This window comes from Lynx rufus, unplaced genomic scaffold (genome assembly GCF_022079265.1).
Source record: "Lynx rufus isolate CCGP_SWC_20201006 ecotype Redwood Valley unplaced genomic scaffold, mLynRuf1.p SCAF_36, whole genome shotgun sequence".
Taxonomy (NCBI): domain Eukaryota; kingdom Metazoa; phylum Chordata; class Mammalia; order Carnivora; family Felidae; genus Lynx; species Lynx rufus.
In genome coordinates, this window is record NW_025814852.1 from 2,398,691 (window position 1) to 2,416,775 (window position 18,085).

The following is an 18,085-nucleotide window of genomic DNA, read 5'->3' on the forward strand; positions in this document are numbered from 1 at the left end:
GGTGAGAGAGAGCCGCTCAGGGCCGACAGCCTGGCAGGCAGATTTCAGGGAGGCAGCAGGAGGTGTGGCCGGAGATGTAGGGATTCGTGAGGGTCCCCGAGTTGCAGGGGTGCGTGAGGGTCCCCAGAGATACAGGGGTGTGTGAGGGTCCCCAAGATGCAGGGGTGTGTCAGGGTCCCCAGAGACGCAGGGGTGCATGAGGGTCCCCGAGATGCAGGGGTGCGTGAGGGTCCCCAGAGACGCAGGGGTGCATCAGGGTCCCCGAGATGCAGGGGTGTGTCAGGGTCCCCGAGATGCAGGGGTGCATCAGGATCCCTGAGATGCAGGGGTGCGTCAGCATACCCAAGATGCAGGGGTGCATCAGTGTCCCTGAGATACAGGGGTGCGTCAGGGTCCCCGAGATGTAGGGGTGTGTCAGCATCCCCGAGATGCACGGGTGCGTCAGCATCCCCAAGATGCAGAGGTGCATCAGTGTCCCCAAGATGCAGGGGTGCGTCAGGGTCCCCGAGATGTAGGGGTGCATCAGCGTCCCCGAGATGCAGGGGTGTGTCAGGGTCCCCGAGATGTAGGGGTGTGTCGGCCTCCCCGAGATGCAGGGGTGCGTCAGCGTCCCCAAGATGCAGGGGTGCATCAGCGTCCCTGAGATACAGGGGTGCGTCAGGGTGCCCGAGATGCAGGGGTGCGTCAGGGTCCCCGAGATGCAAGTGTGCATCGGGGTCCCCGAGATCCATACCTGCAGTTTGGACGTGTTCCTGAGGGCCGTGCACCGGTCACCAGGACTGCCTGGGCCGGCACTCCAGTTTTTGAGACCCTGAGAACCTTCTAGTAGAAGACATTTTCGAGGTTGTATAAATCCCCCAGGACAGCTGTAACAAATCACCCCAAACCGGGGGGCTCACGACAAGTAGAAATTCATTCTCTCCCAGTTCTGGAGGCCAGAAGTCCAAAACCAAGGTGTCAGCAGGTCCGACACTCGCTCTGGAGGCTCCAGGAGGTGGGGGCGGTCCTTCTCGCCTCTCCCCGCTTCTGCAGGCCTCAGGCGCTCCTGCGCTCAGGGCCGTGCCCCTCCGGCCTCTGCCTCCGTGGTCACACGCCTTCTCTGTGCGTGTGTGTCTTCTCTTCTTCTAAGGACAGCGGCCACTGGAAACAGGGCCCACCCGAGATCCGTGACGACCCGTGTCTACCGCCTCAGCCACTTTTGTGAGGGTCCCGTTTCAAATAAGCTCACGTTCTGAGGTTCAGGGCAGGTGCGAACTGTGAGGAGGACCCAATTTATTTATATATTGTGGGGGGGAGGATAGAGAGCGAGCAGGGGAGGGGCAGAGAGAGAGGGAGAGAGAATCCCAAGCAGGCTCCACGCCGTCGGCACAGAGCCCGACACGGGGCTCAAACTCACAAACCGTGAGCTCATGACCTGAGCCGAAACCAAGAGTCGACGCTTAACCGCCAGAGCCCCCCGGGCGCCCCGAGGGGGACCCTGTTTCATCCACTGCAGGTTCCCCTACGAGAGGCTGTGCGGGCCGGCTCGCACGCCTCCGCTTGGCGATCTGTGTGCTCTCACCGCCTCCGGGAGCCTCTCGGTTCAGGTGTTTGCTGCGAGCCCCACTGGCCCCCCCACCCCGCCCCCACGGGCGGCCCTTGCGCCCACACAAGGGAGCACTTGAGAGTGAGCCACCTGTCTCCCTCGTAGACGGCAATGCCACCGGGACGGCTCTCGCGGGGGACAAGGATGACCCAGAGGTGGACGCGCATCTCCCCTCTCAGCAGCTCCTCTCTGCCAATGCCATCTCCGACCGGCTCCTGGGCACCGGCTCCGACTCCAGGGAGCTCCCCTTCAATGACACTGGCAACAGCATCTTTGTGCAGGGCGCCCCGAGGAGCTCCCCGGCTGACAGCCTCTACGTGGACTACGAGGACAGCGAGGGACCCGGCGCTTACCTGCTCAATGCGTCCTACCTGGAGCTGAGCAGTGACAGAGTGACTAACACCTCCTCCGAGGCCCCGTTCCCCAACGCCAGTGCCAGCCTCCCCGCCGTGGCCGGGAACAGGACCCACAAGGCCAGGTAGGTCCTTGCTCCGCTGTCGGGGAGGCCAGACCCCGGGGGCAAACGGGAGACAGTCACTCGTGGCCGGGCTCCCCGACCCCTGGATCCGAGCAGGGCAGAGGCCTGGGTTGTAGCGAGTCTTTCCCGCAACTTTGGCCCACGGGTTACAGCGGTGCTGAGTGCCCACGTGCGGCCGTGACGCCGCTTCCGGGGGAGGGGGAGGCCGACAATTGTGAGTGCTCCCTGTGGGCCAAGCTCGGGCTAGGCACCCGTAAGCACGGGAACACCCGTCACAACCGCCCTTAGCGTCAGGGCAGTTACGGGGACTCAGAGAGGGTCACGGAGCCCGAAGGCCTGGCTTCTCCGTCTGGACGGTCGTCGCACACGTGGCCGTTGGGCAGCTCCCGGAATGGGGAGTGGCTCGGCACCAACCTTCGCTGCAGCCCGAGAGGAGATGGGGAGGGGTCCCGTGGGGTCCTCAGCCAGGGGCCAGACCCCGGAGCCAGGCACTGGGAATGAGGCCTTCTGCTTCGGGGGCTGGTGCTGCCTCTAGGACGGGTCCAGTGAGAGTCTGTCTACCTGGGCCAGGCCCCCAGAGCCTGGGATGCACCTGGGGATGCCTGGACAGTCACACCTGGGGACACCTTGTCAGCCACACCTGGACAATGATAGCTGGGGACGCGCGGACAGTTACAGCCGGGGATGCCTGGGCAGCTACACCTGGGACAGCTGGACAGTTACAGCTGGGGACACCTGGACAATGATAGCTGGGGGCGCCTGGACAGTTACACCCGGGGTCAGCTGGACAATAACAGTTGGGGACGCCTAGGCAGTTCCCTGGGGACATCTGGACGGTCATGTCTGACCCTGGGTTAGCGGTTGGGAGCAGGGTGGCCCCAGTCCTGCCACCACCCCTACCAGGAGACAGTCCCTGGTGACAGGTCCCTTAGGCTGATCATGGCCGCCCTGGAGTGTCCCTGCACCGTTCCCCAGAGGCTCAGGGGGCAGTGAGCCTCCTTCAAGTAGAGCGAGCCGGGCTCAGCAGCCACCCGAGGTGGGTGGGGGCCGGAGGAGGGAAGGACTCAGTGGGTTTGCTTTTGTTTTCTGAAGACCAACCCAAACCCCTTGACTTTAGACACCAACACGAATGGAACCCTGGCCAGGGCTGAGGATGCAGAGGTGGGTGTCCTTGGGACCCTGGGGGTCCACTCATAAGGTGATGTGGTCGGGGTGATCCTCTCACCCTCGCCCAGGGGACGAGAGCAGCGAGGTGGGCCCCCCACAGCCCATGAAAGTGCCCGCCCCTTTTCTCAGGCTCTTTTCTGAGGCCCCCTCCCCCCCCAGCTGCAGGGACAGCCGGGCATCGGGCTCACGGGGCACATCTGGTTACCTTTGACAGGCTCTGGGTGGAATTCTTGTTCGCAAATTTGGACGGAGTAAAGCTCTGGAAGCTTCTGTGGCCGCTCTTCTCCCCCCAGGGCGGTCTGCTCACCTGACCAGGGGCCCGAAAGTCTGCAGGGTGTGGGTCTGGGGGGCACGTGGGACCCAGCGGCTGAGAGGGGTGACAGGCTTCGCTACGAGGCGCAGGTCTGAGTCCGAGAGCGGGGTTCGTGGGCACGGGGGCCAGGGTTCACAGTGTGCCAGCACTTGCCGGCGGGGCCTGGCCGGTGACTGAGGCTCCCAGCCCGGTTCCCGCGTCTAACCAACCTGGGCTGCTTTCAGCTCCCGGGCTGTGCCCAGAGGGTTGCAGTCTATCCCACGCGGAGGCACCGGGGAGGACACGACAATGGAAACCCCAGTAGTGCAGTGAGCCTCCAGGGCGGGGCCGGGCCTCCCAGGGGCTGAAGAAAGTCGGCTGGCAGGTGTGACACTCAGAGTCCCCCTCTCAAGGGGTCTGTGGGGGTGACACAGAGGCCCTGCTGCTCTAACGCAGCCTGCGGCCTGCAGAGAGCTCGGGAGACCCGGGGCGCCGTCCCGACTGTGCCCTGCACTTCCCCGGTGACTCAGACACGTCTCTGACTCCCCGTCCGCGTCCCTGAGTGAGGGCCCGCCAGCCGGGCAGCCGAGGACCCCCGGGCCAGATCAGGCACGACCTTCGGGTCCTCAGGCCACAGTTCCAAGACTCCCTCCTGCCCCACCCCGGCTGAATCGAAGCCCACTCCTCAGCCCCGCTGGGGCCCACTGCAGAAATCGATACGCTGGGTCGTCCCGACGCGGTGACGGGGCGGCGCCTCCAGCCGGCTGCCATCAAAGGATGCTGGAGAGCTGAGACCAAAGATGGTCTTTTGAGATAAAGGGCCGAGGGAGGCCGCGGGGAAACCACCAGGCCAAAATAGCCACCGCGCGCGGCGCGTTGTCCAAACACAGGAAGTCGCGTCTGCTCGACAGAGGCCGAAATCAAAGGGGCAGCTCAGAAAGGAAAGGTTATTTTCATCTCAGAACAGCCTCAAACAATCAAGGGAGGCCCCCCGGTCACCAGAAGCAGACGTTGGGAGCCAGCGTGCGAGACACAGAGACGCAGGGTCTCTCTCCGGGGCCCTGGGAGCCGTCCTGGCAGGGACTCCCCGGCCCGCGTCGTCTGGGCCTGGAGCCCTGAGTGTGGCGCACAGGGGCGCTCTCTTCCTTCCACAAGGAGGCGGGCGAGGGGCTGGTGGTTCGGGCGACTCTGTGGGTGTTTCTCTCCTGGGGGGCTGGCCACTTGCAAGCACAGAACGGTTAGGCGTTCCGTTGTTGTGCAAACACGAGCAGGGTTTTTCAGGAGGGGCTTTGCTGCGCCTGACGTGTGCCCGTGTAAGAGTGATGTGTGGGCAGCCCCTCTAGAAATACCTTTTGTGCTTAAAACCCGGAGGGTTATTTTGAACCAGGCCGCTCTCTCCCGAGTCCAGGATGAGTCACGCGGCCTGCTGGCTGAGGAGCGTGTAATTACTGCAGTTCCCCCGTGGGTGGGGCGGTGGGGCCTGGCCGGGACCTTCTCATCTCTGTTTGTTCTTGGGGAGAATTGACAGCCGTGGTCCTCGTCGTGGAAAGGGCGGCGGGGGTAGGGGACCCAACCAGCAAGAGTCGTGTTTTCTGAATCAGGCTTCTGGGAGGGCTTGCTCAGGGGAGCTGGGTGCTCCCTGGGGGTTTCTACGGGTCCTTTGCTCTGAGATGACAAGGTCTTGAGTGGGTGGGGAAAGCGCATTTAAGATTTTTTTTCTCCTTCTTCAGGAGGTGGGAGGGGGACCTTCCCCTCCCCCCAGAAATCTGTGAAAGGGAAGGGCTGTCTCCTGGTTGAGAAGCCAGCAGGTGAGGGGCTCAGCAGCTGTGAGTGGCCCTGAAACCGGCCACCAGCTCATGGCCTGCTCCCTCCGCCCCCTGCTTTCTCCTCCTCCGCCCCTCCCAACTCTCCGGCTCCCTGGGTTGTATAGCCACATCAGTAGACTCAGTACTTAAGGCTGTGGGCGGATCATTTCCTGGTTTAGAGCAAGTTGCACCTTCGGGGCAACAAACGTTCCTACAGAAGTAAAGCTCCGAGCTCGTCCACTTGTGAAGCCCAGACGCAGAGCGAGCTCCCAGTGGGATCCAAACCAATGTCTGGATCGCAGAATCGACTGGAAGGCCCTTCGGAATGGATGCCCTGCAGCATTCATTAAGCCCGACCACCGAGGTGGCACAAGGTCCCCGGAGAGGGACCCGTGCGCACGAGCCCACGGGGAAGCCTTGTGAAAGGGCGTCAGCTCCGGTGGTCTCCAGCCGGCCCCTCGCCGGGCACTGGGGCGGCGCCCGGTGCAAGAGGGACGCCGGGGCCTCGAATGGTGTCCCGTCAGCCAGGCCATCGCCCCACGTCCCCGTCTGCAGGTCGCAGGGCTTCGGGTTGTGGGGGGAGGGGCTGCATCTCAGACCAGAGGCTGGGGATCTGGGAGGACCCCTTCCCTCCTCCCCTGCTGAGTCCAAACCCAGCCTGCATGTTGGATACTGAGGCTGGGCCCCAGCACACCAACTGGTTCAAAGAAGCAAACGGTCCTAACAATAGTTGGCTTCAGCCGCCCGCGCTCCGGCCAAGAATCATAGCTGGTTGCTGGCACGGGCCCAGCTCGCCTTCCCCGCACCGGCAGCCATCACAGACCTGGGCAGAGGCGTCTGGAGGGGACCAACCACTCCCCTGTCCGCCGCTGAGCTTTTCTGTTTTGACACTTGGAGGCTGAATGGCCAGTGTCCCCGTTCAAGCAGAGTCGGGCTGAGGGGGGCCTCAAGGGGAGTCCTGGCAGGTTCTCGGCATAGAAGGTGCCGTCTGCGGTCCCTCCTGGGGGAGCAGAGAGAAGGAGTCGCCTGCCCGCGCTAGCAGGCGGCCCTGGGAGGCGGCGTGCATGCGTGCAGGGCGCAGAGGCAATGCTGGGGGGCCCCGAGCTCACCCCCCACCCGGAAGGACCTTCAGCAGCACCAGTGCCCGCCTCGGACTCTCGCCCGTCCAGGCGGGAGAAAGGCAAACGTCCGTTCTGTCCTAAAGCGTGCCTCCCCGCGATGCCCCCTCCCGTCCTCTGCTCTAGACAGTGGGCGGGCTGACCCTGATGGTGGGGACTCCCCCCGGGGCCGGGGCAGGCGCGCTGTTCCCCAAGAGCCCGTGCCCGCAGCCCTCGGTGAGCGCCCGTGCCCTTCTCCGCTTCTCCCTTCCAGGACCAGGCCCAAGGCGCGCAAACAAGGCGTGAGCCCAGCGGACATGTACCGGTGGAAGCTCTCGTCCCACGAGCCCTGCAGTGCCACCTGCACCACAGGTACCAGTCTCGGCTGCTGGCGGGAACCACCTGCTCAGCGTCCCCTCCGCAGCGGGCCTGGCGCTGCGGGGCCCGCGCACTCGCCGGGGGCCCCGAACTGCCCACGGGGAGCTTGTCTAGTAGTTTCCTGATCCGGGAGGTGGCATGAGGTCACAGGGGTTGGTGTCCTCATGCTCACGGCGTGTGGACTGTGGGAAGGACCCCGGGGCGGGGGGTGCGGGTGCCGCCACCCCCCCCCCCCATCCACTGTTCTTTGTATGGTATCTTGTGAGAGCGAACGTCCCTTTGGTTAAAACTACGACGTCTCAAGCGGGGAGGATTTTGCTTTTGTTTACAGCAACCTAGGAAGGGAAATAGACCCACGAAGGAGTGGAACAGATGCTAGGACCTGGTCTAGGACCTGGGCACGTAGAGGGGAACAGAGACCCCTCCCCCGGTGGTGCCCAGACAGAGAGACAGACACACGTGGTTAGTGGTCAGTAGGTGCCGAGCTGGGATTGGAACCCACGTTTGTCTGCTCACGGGGCTGGCCACCCACACCTTCGGATGCTGGCCGCAGCCGCCGGGGACCTGGGTTCCCTCCGCTGGGGCCGGCTGCAAGCTCAGATGTCAGACCCTGGACCAGCCCCTGTGGCAAAGGTTGTGGGGAGACCCCGAGTGCCACCTTGCCCGTGCCCGGAGCAGCTTGTTCGGGTTTGGTCGGCACCTGGGGCTGCCCCTGAAACGGCATGATGCCCCCTACCCTCCCCCTGCCCCCTCCAAACTGGCCCCTGCCGTCCCTGGCCAGTGAGCAGGATGAGGCGAGCCCCTGGCGGACCCTGGGCAGCCGGGAGTCTGGGCTTGATCGCGCCTCCTGCAGTCCTGCTCGGCACCCGAGGAGATGCCCGAGGGAGCGGCTGGGGAGCCCGCCCTGCAGGGCTCAGAACGGACCCCGGGTCCTTACGTCCTGCTCACCCCGGAACTCGCTGTCGGTTAGGGAGCCGGGGCCCCCCCTGCTATTGAAGACCCTCCTGAGCAGGGTTCGGGGCACGCAGAGTTTGGAGGGCACGAGGCCAGCTTTGCTGGCTGTGCGGTGAGCGCGGGAGTGGCACCACCTGGCCCACCGTGCCACGTGCGCTCGGCAGGTTGCTTGGTCTGTCTGAGCCTCGCTTTCCTACCCGTAAGATGGGACGGGCCCCTCCGCCACGGCGGTCGTGAGGATAGGAGGGAGAGGAGAAGTGAGCTGTCGCGGCCAAAGCGCAGGTGCCAGGCCGCTGGTCTTGAGAGTGAGCCGCGGGAGCCCCCTCCCAGGGCTGGGCACGGTGGGGCGCTGGGGGAGTCTGCCTTGCCGGAGGCTGTCAGCAGGGCACGGACCGGTTCTGACTGAGAGCCGCACAGCCTCCGGGGACCCAGCGAGAGCCGGAATTGTCACGGAGCACAGCCTGGGAGCATCTCCTTTCCCTCCCGGACATAGGGCCGCCTGGGGAGGTGACATCGCCTGAGATGGGGGTGAGGGGCTGATGCCTGGCCCCGGGGTGGGGGGGGGGGAGACAGTCCCCAGGGAGGGCACGACACCACTCCTTGTCACCTACAGAGTGACCAGGCCGGGGGGGGGGCAGGCTGAATTTGTCTCACGTGGCCCAAGGGGCACAGTAGGGTGAGAGAAGGAAGGCAGTGGGAAAGACAGATTTGGGCTCTGCTATGGAAAAAGCTCTGCTTTAGAGGAGGCTGTCCAGGAGTGGAGTGAACGGCCCCCATAGAGGGTGAGCTCCCCATCGCCGCCAAGGCACCGAGCCGGGTCCGGTGGCACCCGGCCAAAAAGGTGGAGTCGGGTCCCTGCCGAATGGCCCCCTGCCACCACCTCCCGTAGGCTCTGTCGGAGTCAAAGCTCCTGACTGTGGCAACTACTCTCAAAATCCCATTTGGCGGAGGAGTGCCGAGGCCAGACGGGGTGGTGGTGAGGTTACAAACCTGCTGGGGCTCGTGCTGTCTGTGCTGACGTCCTTGAGTGTCCTCTGCACCCAGCAGGGGTCCCTGGGCACCCTGTGCTTGGCTGCGAGATCTCCTGCCTCTCGAGCCAGCTCCGTTACAGAGTCCCTTTCTTTCAAAATGCTCTTTGGGGCGGCAGAAATACAGGTGAATGTGGACTCTTAGCCTGAGCTTGAGCCCAGCTGTGGTTTCAGACCGTCCCTTGGCACTTCTGGGGGGTGGGCTGGGGGGGGGGGCGGGGCCGGCGGACCCTGAGCCTCGTCCTCTGCTGGTGCAACACGCCGATCTGTGTTTTGTGCACTGGGGTGCCCTGCTCGTTGTTGTTGTTGTTTTAAATTAATGTTTATTTCTATTTGAGAGAGAGACAGAGACAGAGCGCGAGCAGGGGAGAGGCAGACACAGAATTCGAAGCAGGCCCCAGGCTCGGAGCTGATAGCACAGAGTCCGACGCGGGGCTTGAACTCATAAGCTATGAGATCATGACCTGAGTCAGAGTCGGACGCTTGACCGACTGAGCCCCCCCTCCCCCGCCAGGCGCCCCCTTGCTCGCTTTTCCTTAAAGGGAAGGCCTCGTGTATAAGGTTTCAAAAGCACTGTGTCCGAGACTGATGTCATGAAGAAGATTGCTACCTTGACTCTCCCAGCATCTCGGGGAGGTTCCCAACTTGAGGATGACCGAGCCGAGGCCTGGAGACTCTGATAGTGTTCACGTGACCCCGCCTTGACGAGGGAGAGACTGAGCTGGGTCTTGAACCCCAGTCTCTTTTGATCAGGACCTGCCGTGTTTCCACTCAACGGTGAGGACTGAATGGACAGTCGGGCATTTGGCGAGGGTCTGTGAGTCCCCAGCCCTGGACCTCCCTGGGCCCGAGAGCTGGTGTCTCTTGAGGCCTGGAACATTCCAAGCAGACCTGGCCAGGAAGGCAGCCTCCCCTCAGAGAGGGCTAAAGACGACACAGCCCAGTGCTGGCACGGAGGAGTCCTTTATGGAAAGAAGAAAAAAATCCCCACGTAGGGCTGCTTCCCACGTGGTTCCGTTCCATCCCGGCTGGGACTTGGGGAGGTGGGAGCTTACAGACACACGCCGCCAGAAAGGGAGAGTGAGGTGGCTGGGGCTCTCCGTCAATGGGGATATTGATTTCCTCCTGGAGCACTGGCAGCCCGTTGAAGAGAGTTCCATTATCTCCATCATCCAGGGAGGCTGGGTACCTCCCCCCCGCACGCACACACACACACACACACACTCACACACACATCAGCAACAACAAACCCGAACCCCACGTGGGCCTTCACTGATGCTAACAAGTCTCCCTGAGTCGTCCTGCCTCCTTGGCAGGGACCCACCCACTGTTCAGTGGACTTGGCCATGTGCCAACACAGTGCCAGGTGCAGGGGTGCAGGGGTGCAGTGACATGCGTAGAAAGACCAGAGGCGTAGAAGATGGGAGTGGGGTCAAGGAATTAACAACATCGGGTGAGGGCTGGCCCTTTACACATCATCCCCCTGATGGGATTTATAGAGTACCTGGGAGGCAAGGAAGATAAACACACAGAGTGGTGATTAAAGAAAGTTTGAGAGAGTTGGATAAGAACTGAGACATGCACAGGAGAGCAGGGAGGGTCTGAAGATCTAATATAACATCTGGGGATGCTGGCAAGGGCTCGAATGGTTAGTTTTCAAACATATCCATCCGTCCACCCACCCACCCACCCACCCATCTATCCATGTTTCCATCTACCCACCAAACTCTCCATCCATCCACCCATCCATCCACCCATCCATCCATAACCATCCACCCATAACCTGCCCACCCATCTACCCATCATCCATATGCATCCACTCATCCATCCATCCATTTAACCATCCACCCACAACCTGCCCATCCATGCACCCATCCACCCACCCACCTATCCATCTTTCCATCTACCCACCAAACTCTCCATCCATCCACCCATCCATCCATCCATCCATCCATCCATCCATCCATAACCATCCACCCACAACCTGCCCATCCATGCACCCATCCACCCACCCACCTATCCATCTTTCCATCTACCCACCAAACTCTCCATCCATCCACCCATCCATCCATCCATCCATCCATCCATCCATCCATCCATAACCATCCACCCACAACCTGCCCATCCATGCACCCATCCACCCACCCACCTATCCATCTTTCCATCTACCCACCAAACTCTCCACCCACCCACCCACCCTCCTATTTACCCATAGGGGTGGGTGTGGAGGTGGGGGTGCAGAGAGAAGTCAGACCCTGAGACGTGGGCAGGGAGGGAGTTCAGATCCACAAAGGTGTCCTCACTGGGCTCTGCCACTGTTCGGTAAGCTGGTTACTGTCGTTATCCTCAATTTAAACCAGGAAGCTCTGAGAGGTAGCTGCCTTGCCCGTGGTCACATGGCCCGTCCGCTGGTCCCCAAGGGGTTCGCTTGGGACTCACAGGCTCTTCCCTTGTCCTGAACCAGGAGTCATGTCGACCTACGCCATGTGCGTTCGCTATGATGGCATCGAGGTGGATGACAGCTACTGCGACGCTCTGACCCGTCCTGAGCCCGTCCAGGAGTTCTGCGCGGGGAGGGAGTGCCAGCCCAGGTACCTGCCACCCAGCGCCCCGGGCACTGCGGGGGCAGCCGGGGCTCTGCTTCGACTCTGCCCAGTTCAGTGGGCGCTGTGGTGGGCAGGGCCTCAGGACCTGTGGGGTGGGGGTGCCTGCCAGGCTCTCTGCCACGGGCCACACGTGGCTGCCGAATTTCAGCCAATGTCTCCCACTGTAGGTCCTGGAGCCACTCTGTGCATCGCTCATCATTGGCCCCCGCCCCCAGGCACACAGTTTTATAAACCAAAATGATTATTCCCGAAATTCCAAGCCGCCTGGCTGTCCCTGGGCTGTGGGGGGAGGAGGCCCTGTCTTTCTAGCCCCCACCCAGGCCTCACGTCCCGCTTCGCAAACAGTCAGAAACTGACAGAAACTGAGCCCTGAGCGTGTCCTTTTCCAAGTCATGACCACGGCGGGAGCTGACGCAGGGTCCCCGGACTGGGGGGGCAGGTGGGGAGGAGGAGGCTACACAGTTCTGCTTTTCTGGCTCCCTGCACGTTTGCTCCCTTCTGAGAAGCTGGTTGTGTGGTTCTCGGGGCCTGTCCTTCCCCTGGGAGTCCCCTTTGTGTGTGTGTGTGGGGGGGGGGGGGGTACAGCACAGGCTCTGGGACGCTGAGGCATGATCCCAAAGTAGGAGAAGGAAGGAGGGGGGCACTTTGGGAGGAAGGAACAGCATGGGCAAGGGAGCAAGGCCAGGACGTGGCTCTTGAAGTGACGGGAAAGCCAGGTGTCCCGCCTGGAGGTGGGAGCAGGTGGAGGCCACACGGGTTCCTAGGCAGGCGGGCCAAGCACACACTCGGGGCACCAGCAGGGTATCGGCGCCGCTCCTCAGGTGTCTCCCGGTGGGGGGGGGGGCGCTCAGGGTCACCTAGACAGCAGCTTCCCCCCCAGGGGGCCTCACCAGCTCCCTGGCTGGCTCGGCCCCGCGTGATTTTGGACATGGGTGAAGACGTGCATTCTCGGGGTCGGGCGCGGGGTTGCATGGGGTCCCGGAAGGAAGGTGGGGGTCTCTGAAAGCCGGCCCCTCCCGAGGCAGGTGGGAGACCAGCAGCTGGAGCGAGTGCTCCCGCACCTGCGGCGAGGGCTACCAGTTCCGCATCGTGCGCTGCTGGAAGATGCTGTCCCCCGGCTTCGACAGCTCCGTGTACAGCGACCTGTGCGAGGCGGCCGAGGCCGTGCGGCCCGAGGAGCGCAAGACGTGCCGCAACCCGGCCTGCGGGCCCCAGTGGGAGATGTCCGAGTGGTCGGAGGTGAGCGCCTGCGCGGCCGGGCGCTCGGGCCCCGCGCGCGCGTGGGCTGCGCAGTCCTGACCCCGCCCTCACCCGCCCGCTCACAGTGCACGGCCAAGTGCGGGGAGCGCAGCGTGGTGACCAGGGACATCCGCTGCTCGGAAGACGAGAAGCTGTGTGACCCCAACACCAGGCCCGTGGGGGAGAAGGACTGCACAGGCCCCCCCTGCGACCGCCAGTGGACTGTCTCCGACTGGGGCCCGGTGAGGGGAGGGCCGTGGGGGGGGGGCACGCGGAGGGGTGGCCGGCGCCCAGTGGCCGCGGGGCCGCCTCACGCCCCCGCCGTTCTAGAGGGAGGGATGTAGGGTTAGATCGGCGAACCAGCCGTTCTCCCGGTCACGTGAGGAGTCATAGCCTGTATCCAAAACCGAGTGGCGACTTCGGGGTCCCTTTTTATGACCTCCCCGTGTGTCTGTGTGTCCGTCTGTCTCTCGGCTGTGCTCACCAGCGCTCCCCCCCCCCCCCCCCGCCCCGCCGCGGTGCTGGGCGCACAGATGACCTTTTTAGGTATTTTAGGTGTGCTTTTGTGTGTCTGTTTTCCACCGAGCGCGTAATATTTCTGTAATTAGAACAGAAAATGTTATTTAAAAAGTGGTTGCCATGGCAGCCGCTCCCTCCCCCACACTGCCTGGGGAGCCGGTCCTCTCTGGGAGTGACAGCAGGGGAGGGGGGGGTGCACTGGGAGAGGGTTTCCGCCCCTAACCCCCCCCCCCCGCTTCCCCCCTGCAGTGCAGCGGGAGCTGCGGGCAGGGCCGCATGATCCGACACGTGTACTGCAAGACCAGTGACGGCCGGGTGGTGCCCGAGTCTCAGTGCCAGATGGAGAGCAAGCCGCTGGCCATCCATCCCTGTGGGGACAAGAACTGCCCCGCCCACTGGCTGGCCCAGGACTGGGAGCGGGTGAGTGCCCCCAGCCGCAGCAGGGCTCCCCTCTGCCTGGGAGGGCTCTGGGCTGAGAGCCAAGTGGCCACGATGGCGGATTGGTCAGACGAGGAATTAATTGCAAAATACGAGGGCACAATTCACTGAAACTTAATTTGAAATGGAAAAAGCCAAAAGGTAAGAAAACCCCTTAGCACCTGGCAGATCTAAATAGGCAAGTATACCTGATGATGCAGAATGGGTCTTGTGTCCCCGGCCCTCTCCCAGCCCCCACTTTATGGAAAACGGGGGCCGGGGGCACCTGGGCCTCACAGACTCTTGGCCCCTGGGTCTTGGGCAGACGTTTGTTCTCATGACCACCTCGTCTGCCCCACTCCCCCCCCGCTCCCCCCCCCCCCCGCCGGTCACAGTCCCCAACTTGCCTTTTCAGGCGGGTCGTTCTCAGCCAGTTGCTTCAGGTAGATCACCATTAGCCGAGCCGCCTTGGGACAAATTGTCACGAACCGTTGTGTTTCCAAACAGATGGTTTTCCGTGAAACGGCTTTTGATCAAATGTGTTTGGGGCCAAAGGGTTATCGACCAAAGAGTCCTCGGCTAATCTGCCATTGACCTAAACGTTTTCACCCCATCGTTACTGACCGAGCCATATCCCCGGAGTCGCGGAGTCACGTGCACGGTGTCCTGGTCCTCCTGGCCTCTGGCCTCTGACGCGGCCCCGTCTGTCCCCCGGTCTCAGTGTAACACCACCTGTGGCCGAGGTGTGAAGAAGAGGCTGGTGTTGTGCATGGAGCTGGCCAACGGGAGGCCACAGACGCGCAGCGGCCCCGAGTGCGGGCTGGCCAAGAAGCCCCCTGAGGAGAGCACGTGCTTCGAGAGACCCTGCTTCAAGTGGTACACCAGCCCCTGGTCGGAGGTGAGCGCCCGGCTGGCCCCTCGGGGCCACGTGAGGCCGGAACCTGAGTCCTGGTCCCGCCTCGGTACCTCGAGCCCTGCCCCAGACGCTCCCCACCCCCGCCTCTGTTGTCTCCTCCGTGTGTCCTTAGTACCCGTGCCCCCACCCCCGTGCCCCTCGTGCCCTCTCCACCTGGTGATGCCATCAGTTTTCAAGAGGTGGCGGAGGAGGAGGCCCAGAGTGGTCTTTGAGCATCACTGAGTGGGGAGGGGGTAGAGAACAGGAGCCCCGGGGCCTCTGTCGCTGTGTGCTCCGGGGTCTCCGGTGCCTCTGGCCTCGGTGTCCTCGTGGGCCAGCTCTGAGCACTGAGGGGGATGACGCAGGGGTGTCACAGGGGGTGGGGAGCCCTGTACGTTGCACCGTGGTGTTGTCTCAGACACACGCACGCGAGGCTTCCATGGTCTTGGATGGTGGAAGGCACATCCCCAAACCTTAGAGTTCAAGGTGAAGATTCTTAGAGTCTGTAAGACAGGGGTGAGTCTGGGGATTCGGTGAGTGTTGCCCCCACTCAGAGGGTGATGGGCCAGGACCTCTGTACCCCCCCGCCCCCACCCGGGCTCAGGGATCTCGGCAGAGAGACTCAAGGTGGTATCTGGATGCAAACCCCGTCCTAGATGGGGCCTACTGGCACACAGGCTCGTTCAAGAGCGAAAACACACATTTCTCCATTCTGTGTCATCCACAAAAGGACCCACCGGAGAGAAGGAGGGTGACTGGGGGCGGGGCGGGGCGGGGGCTTCCAGAGGAGGAGTGGGCAGAGCCAGCGCCTGAAGGATAAAGAATAGGTTTCTGGAGGGGCCAGGAGGGTCTAGTGGCTACGGGGGGCAGAGTGAGTCATGTCTGGGGGCAGAGCCCGGCAGGGAGTGGGGGAGGACGTCAGGTGGGGCTGAGAGGCCGCTGAAGTTCGCCTGGGGCTCCAGGCCCCCAGGAGCCACGCCAGCACTCGCGCTTTGGAAGGTACTTCCTGCTTCAGAAGATGGGGGCCAGGACCTACCGGGTGCAGGTGCTGGGCTGGGTGCTGGGTGCCGAGCCCTGGAAGGGGGGAGAGCCGCAGAGAGGGAGCAGACCCTGCCCCCCAAACAGCCTGAGGGCATCGGGATAGGGACACCCGTATTGCGCTGATGACGGAGGGTGGGCGGGAGGTGACCGGCACAGGTGGACCACGGTGGGTGTGTGGAACTCTGGCGTTCTGTCCCTGTGGCTGCCCCTCCCTGGGATACGGGCTCAGTAAGAGCTCATTCCTCCCAGCTGTTCTACCCACTCCCCAGGGCCGGAGGGTCCCCTCCGGGGGCACACACAGGCTCCTCGGAGCGGCCGCCCGCGGTCGATGGTCCTGTGTGCTCAGTGCCAAGCTGGCCGCCTCTTGCCTCCAGACTGGGCCATCCCCCCATGCTGGGACCGGGTGGGTGGTCCCCCCTGCTAAGTCTTCCTCAGTTAAATGGGAGGGTGGGTCCAGGGCCGGGGCCTCCCACCCCTCCCCCGCCTCAGGGACCCAGGGCTCAGGTCCCAGAGGCGCCTGGGTGACGTGGGATCACCCACGTTGGAGGGGGGTGGCAAGAGGGAGCCACCGCCTGCAGGATCTTGGCAAGGAGACGATGGGGCAGCCGGGGTCAGCAGATGTCCCTGGTGCTCTGGGTAGCTCAGCGGGGTTTTCCAAGGGGAACATCTGGACGAGGGAGCCTCAGGCGGGAGTGTGGCTTTGGAAGATAGGTTTCATTGGCCGGCAACACAGTTTTTCACTGGAGAGGGAAACCAGCGCTCTCCCTCTGCCACAGCCCCGTGTGTCCTGAGGGTCCGTCTCACGGGCCCCGGGGAGGCTGAAAGCGAAGGACGCACCCAGTGACAGTGGGGAGGGGAGGGGCCGCCCCTTCCCTGGGCACCTGCTGGAGCTGCGCGGCCCTGGGTGGGGATGGGACCCAGCAGCCTGGTGGGAGGGGTGGGGTCGCCCCTCCTTGGGGCCGGAACCCTGCGCGGCCAGGTGGGGGCTCCGGCCATGCTGTCTCTCCCATCAGTGCACCAAGACCTGCGGGGTGGGCGTGCGGATGCGGGACGTCAAGTGCTACCAGGGGACTGACATCGTCCGTGGCTGCGACCCACTGGTGAAGCCTGTCGGCAGGCAGGCCTGTGACCTGCTGCCCTGCCCCACGGAGCCCCCAGGTGAGGAGGGGGGGCCGACAAGGCGGGCAGAGCCAGGGGCCAAGGGGACCAGGAAGATCGAGCGGCTACGGACACCGAGGCCTGGCGGGGGGCGAAGGCTCCCCCTGGGGTGGCGGAACCCGGCTGGGAGGTGAGGGTGGGGAGGGCGGCAGGTGAGGCCTGACTGGGGCTGGGGGTCCCCAGGAGCCACACCAACACCTGTATCTGGCTTCAGAAGGTGGGGGCCGACCGGGCGGGGACCGGGAGTCCTCGGTGACTCATCCTGAGCCGGGCACACGGGAGGCAGGGGTGGCCGGGCCTGACATGGGGCCTCGGCGCCTGGAGGAGGAGCGAGGGTACTAGAGGCTGAGGGGGGTGCCGGGACAGGTGACCCGCGCTGCTTCACACCTGTTCTGTGGAGGGGACACCTGTGGGCCTCCTGGGAAGGTTCGGGCCTCCAGGGGTGAGGTCAAGGACTCCTCCAAACCCTGGCCCTGGGCATCACCCTTGCTGTGCGCAGATCAGACCCCTCGGGGGGATGGCGTGGCGTCCTGGGGAGGGCTGGGGGCAGGGGTGGCAGAGTAGTAGGGCTGGAGGGCCCGACGCGGGTGGGAGGCCCATTGCCCCTGAAAACGGGCACGTAGGGGCCACCTGTCCACGGGTGCTGCCGGTGGGGGCCACCCCCGAGGTGGTGGGGCGGGGGGTTCCTGTCGAGTGTCCACCCCTTGGCCACCGGTGATGCCCTCCTCCCCCCCCCCCCCCCCCCCCCCGCCGTGTCCCTTCCCCAGACGACAGCTGCCAGGACCAGCCAGGCACCAACTGTGCCCTGGCCATCAAGGTGAACCTCTGTGGCCACTGGTACTACAGCAAAGCGTGCTGCCGCTCCTGCAGACCTCCGCACTCCTAGCCACCCGCGCCGCCCCCCAGAGACCCGAGCGCTCGGCCCCAGGGGCCCCCCAGCGCCCGGGGCCCCTCTGCGGACACCCTTCCCGCAGGGCACCCGGGCCGTGAAGACGTGACACTGAGCCTCTGCTCTCCCCCGGGGAAGGAGAGCCCCCCCCCCCGCCCCCACGAGCGCGCCCCGGGCCCCCGCCCCTGCCCGGGAAGGTGTCTTAGGGCTGCAAGGACGGTCGTGTTTGTGGGTCCCACCGGCCAGCCCCCGGCTCCACCCAAGGGGCCTGGGAATGTCCTCTCTCCCTCCCGGGCTGTGGGGTCGAGGACCGGGGCTGGGGCGGCGGGGAGATCCAGGTGCCGCCGCCTCGGACCCGGATCCTGTTCGGGTGTGCCCCTTCCAGAGGAATTGTATCTCGCAAGTAGCGTCCACTTGCCTCGTTCTATGAAGCTCTCACGCACGGAGGGACCCGCTGCACTTTACGCCCCGGGAGGAGGCACTCTTTCTCACGGCACACTAGGATATGGTCGTCAGCCAGTGCTCCTGTATGTTAAT

The 18,085-nt window shown here is 64.0% G+C and overlaps 1 protein-coding gene across 1 annotated transcript in view; it reads left to right on the forward strand.

Moving 5' to 3' along the window:
* ADAMTSL2 (ADAMTS like 2) overlaps positions 1-18,085 on the forward strand; it is a 33,749-nt gene extending 15,664 nt beyond the window's left edge. Inside the window, exons 10-18 of the mRNA XM_047093904.1 lie at positions 1,691-2,063; positions 6,699-6,796; positions 11,249-11,375; positions 12,416-12,629; positions 12,716-12,871; positions 13,398-13,568; positions 14,287-14,463; positions 16,515-16,659; positions 17,427-18,085. Coding sequence (XP_046949860.1) covers positions 1,691-2,063; positions 6,699-6,796; positions 11,249-11,375; positions 12,416-12,629; positions 12,716-12,871; positions 13,398-13,568; positions 14,287-14,463; positions 16,515-16,659; positions 17,427-17,545 — 1,580 coding nt within the window. The 3' untranslated portion in view covers positions 17,546-18,085. The remainder of the gene's footprint in view (positions 1-1,690; positions 2,064-6,698; positions 6,797-11,248; positions 11,376-12,415; positions 12,630-12,715; positions 12,872-13,397; positions 13,569-14,286; positions 14,464-16,514; positions 16,660-17,426) is intronic.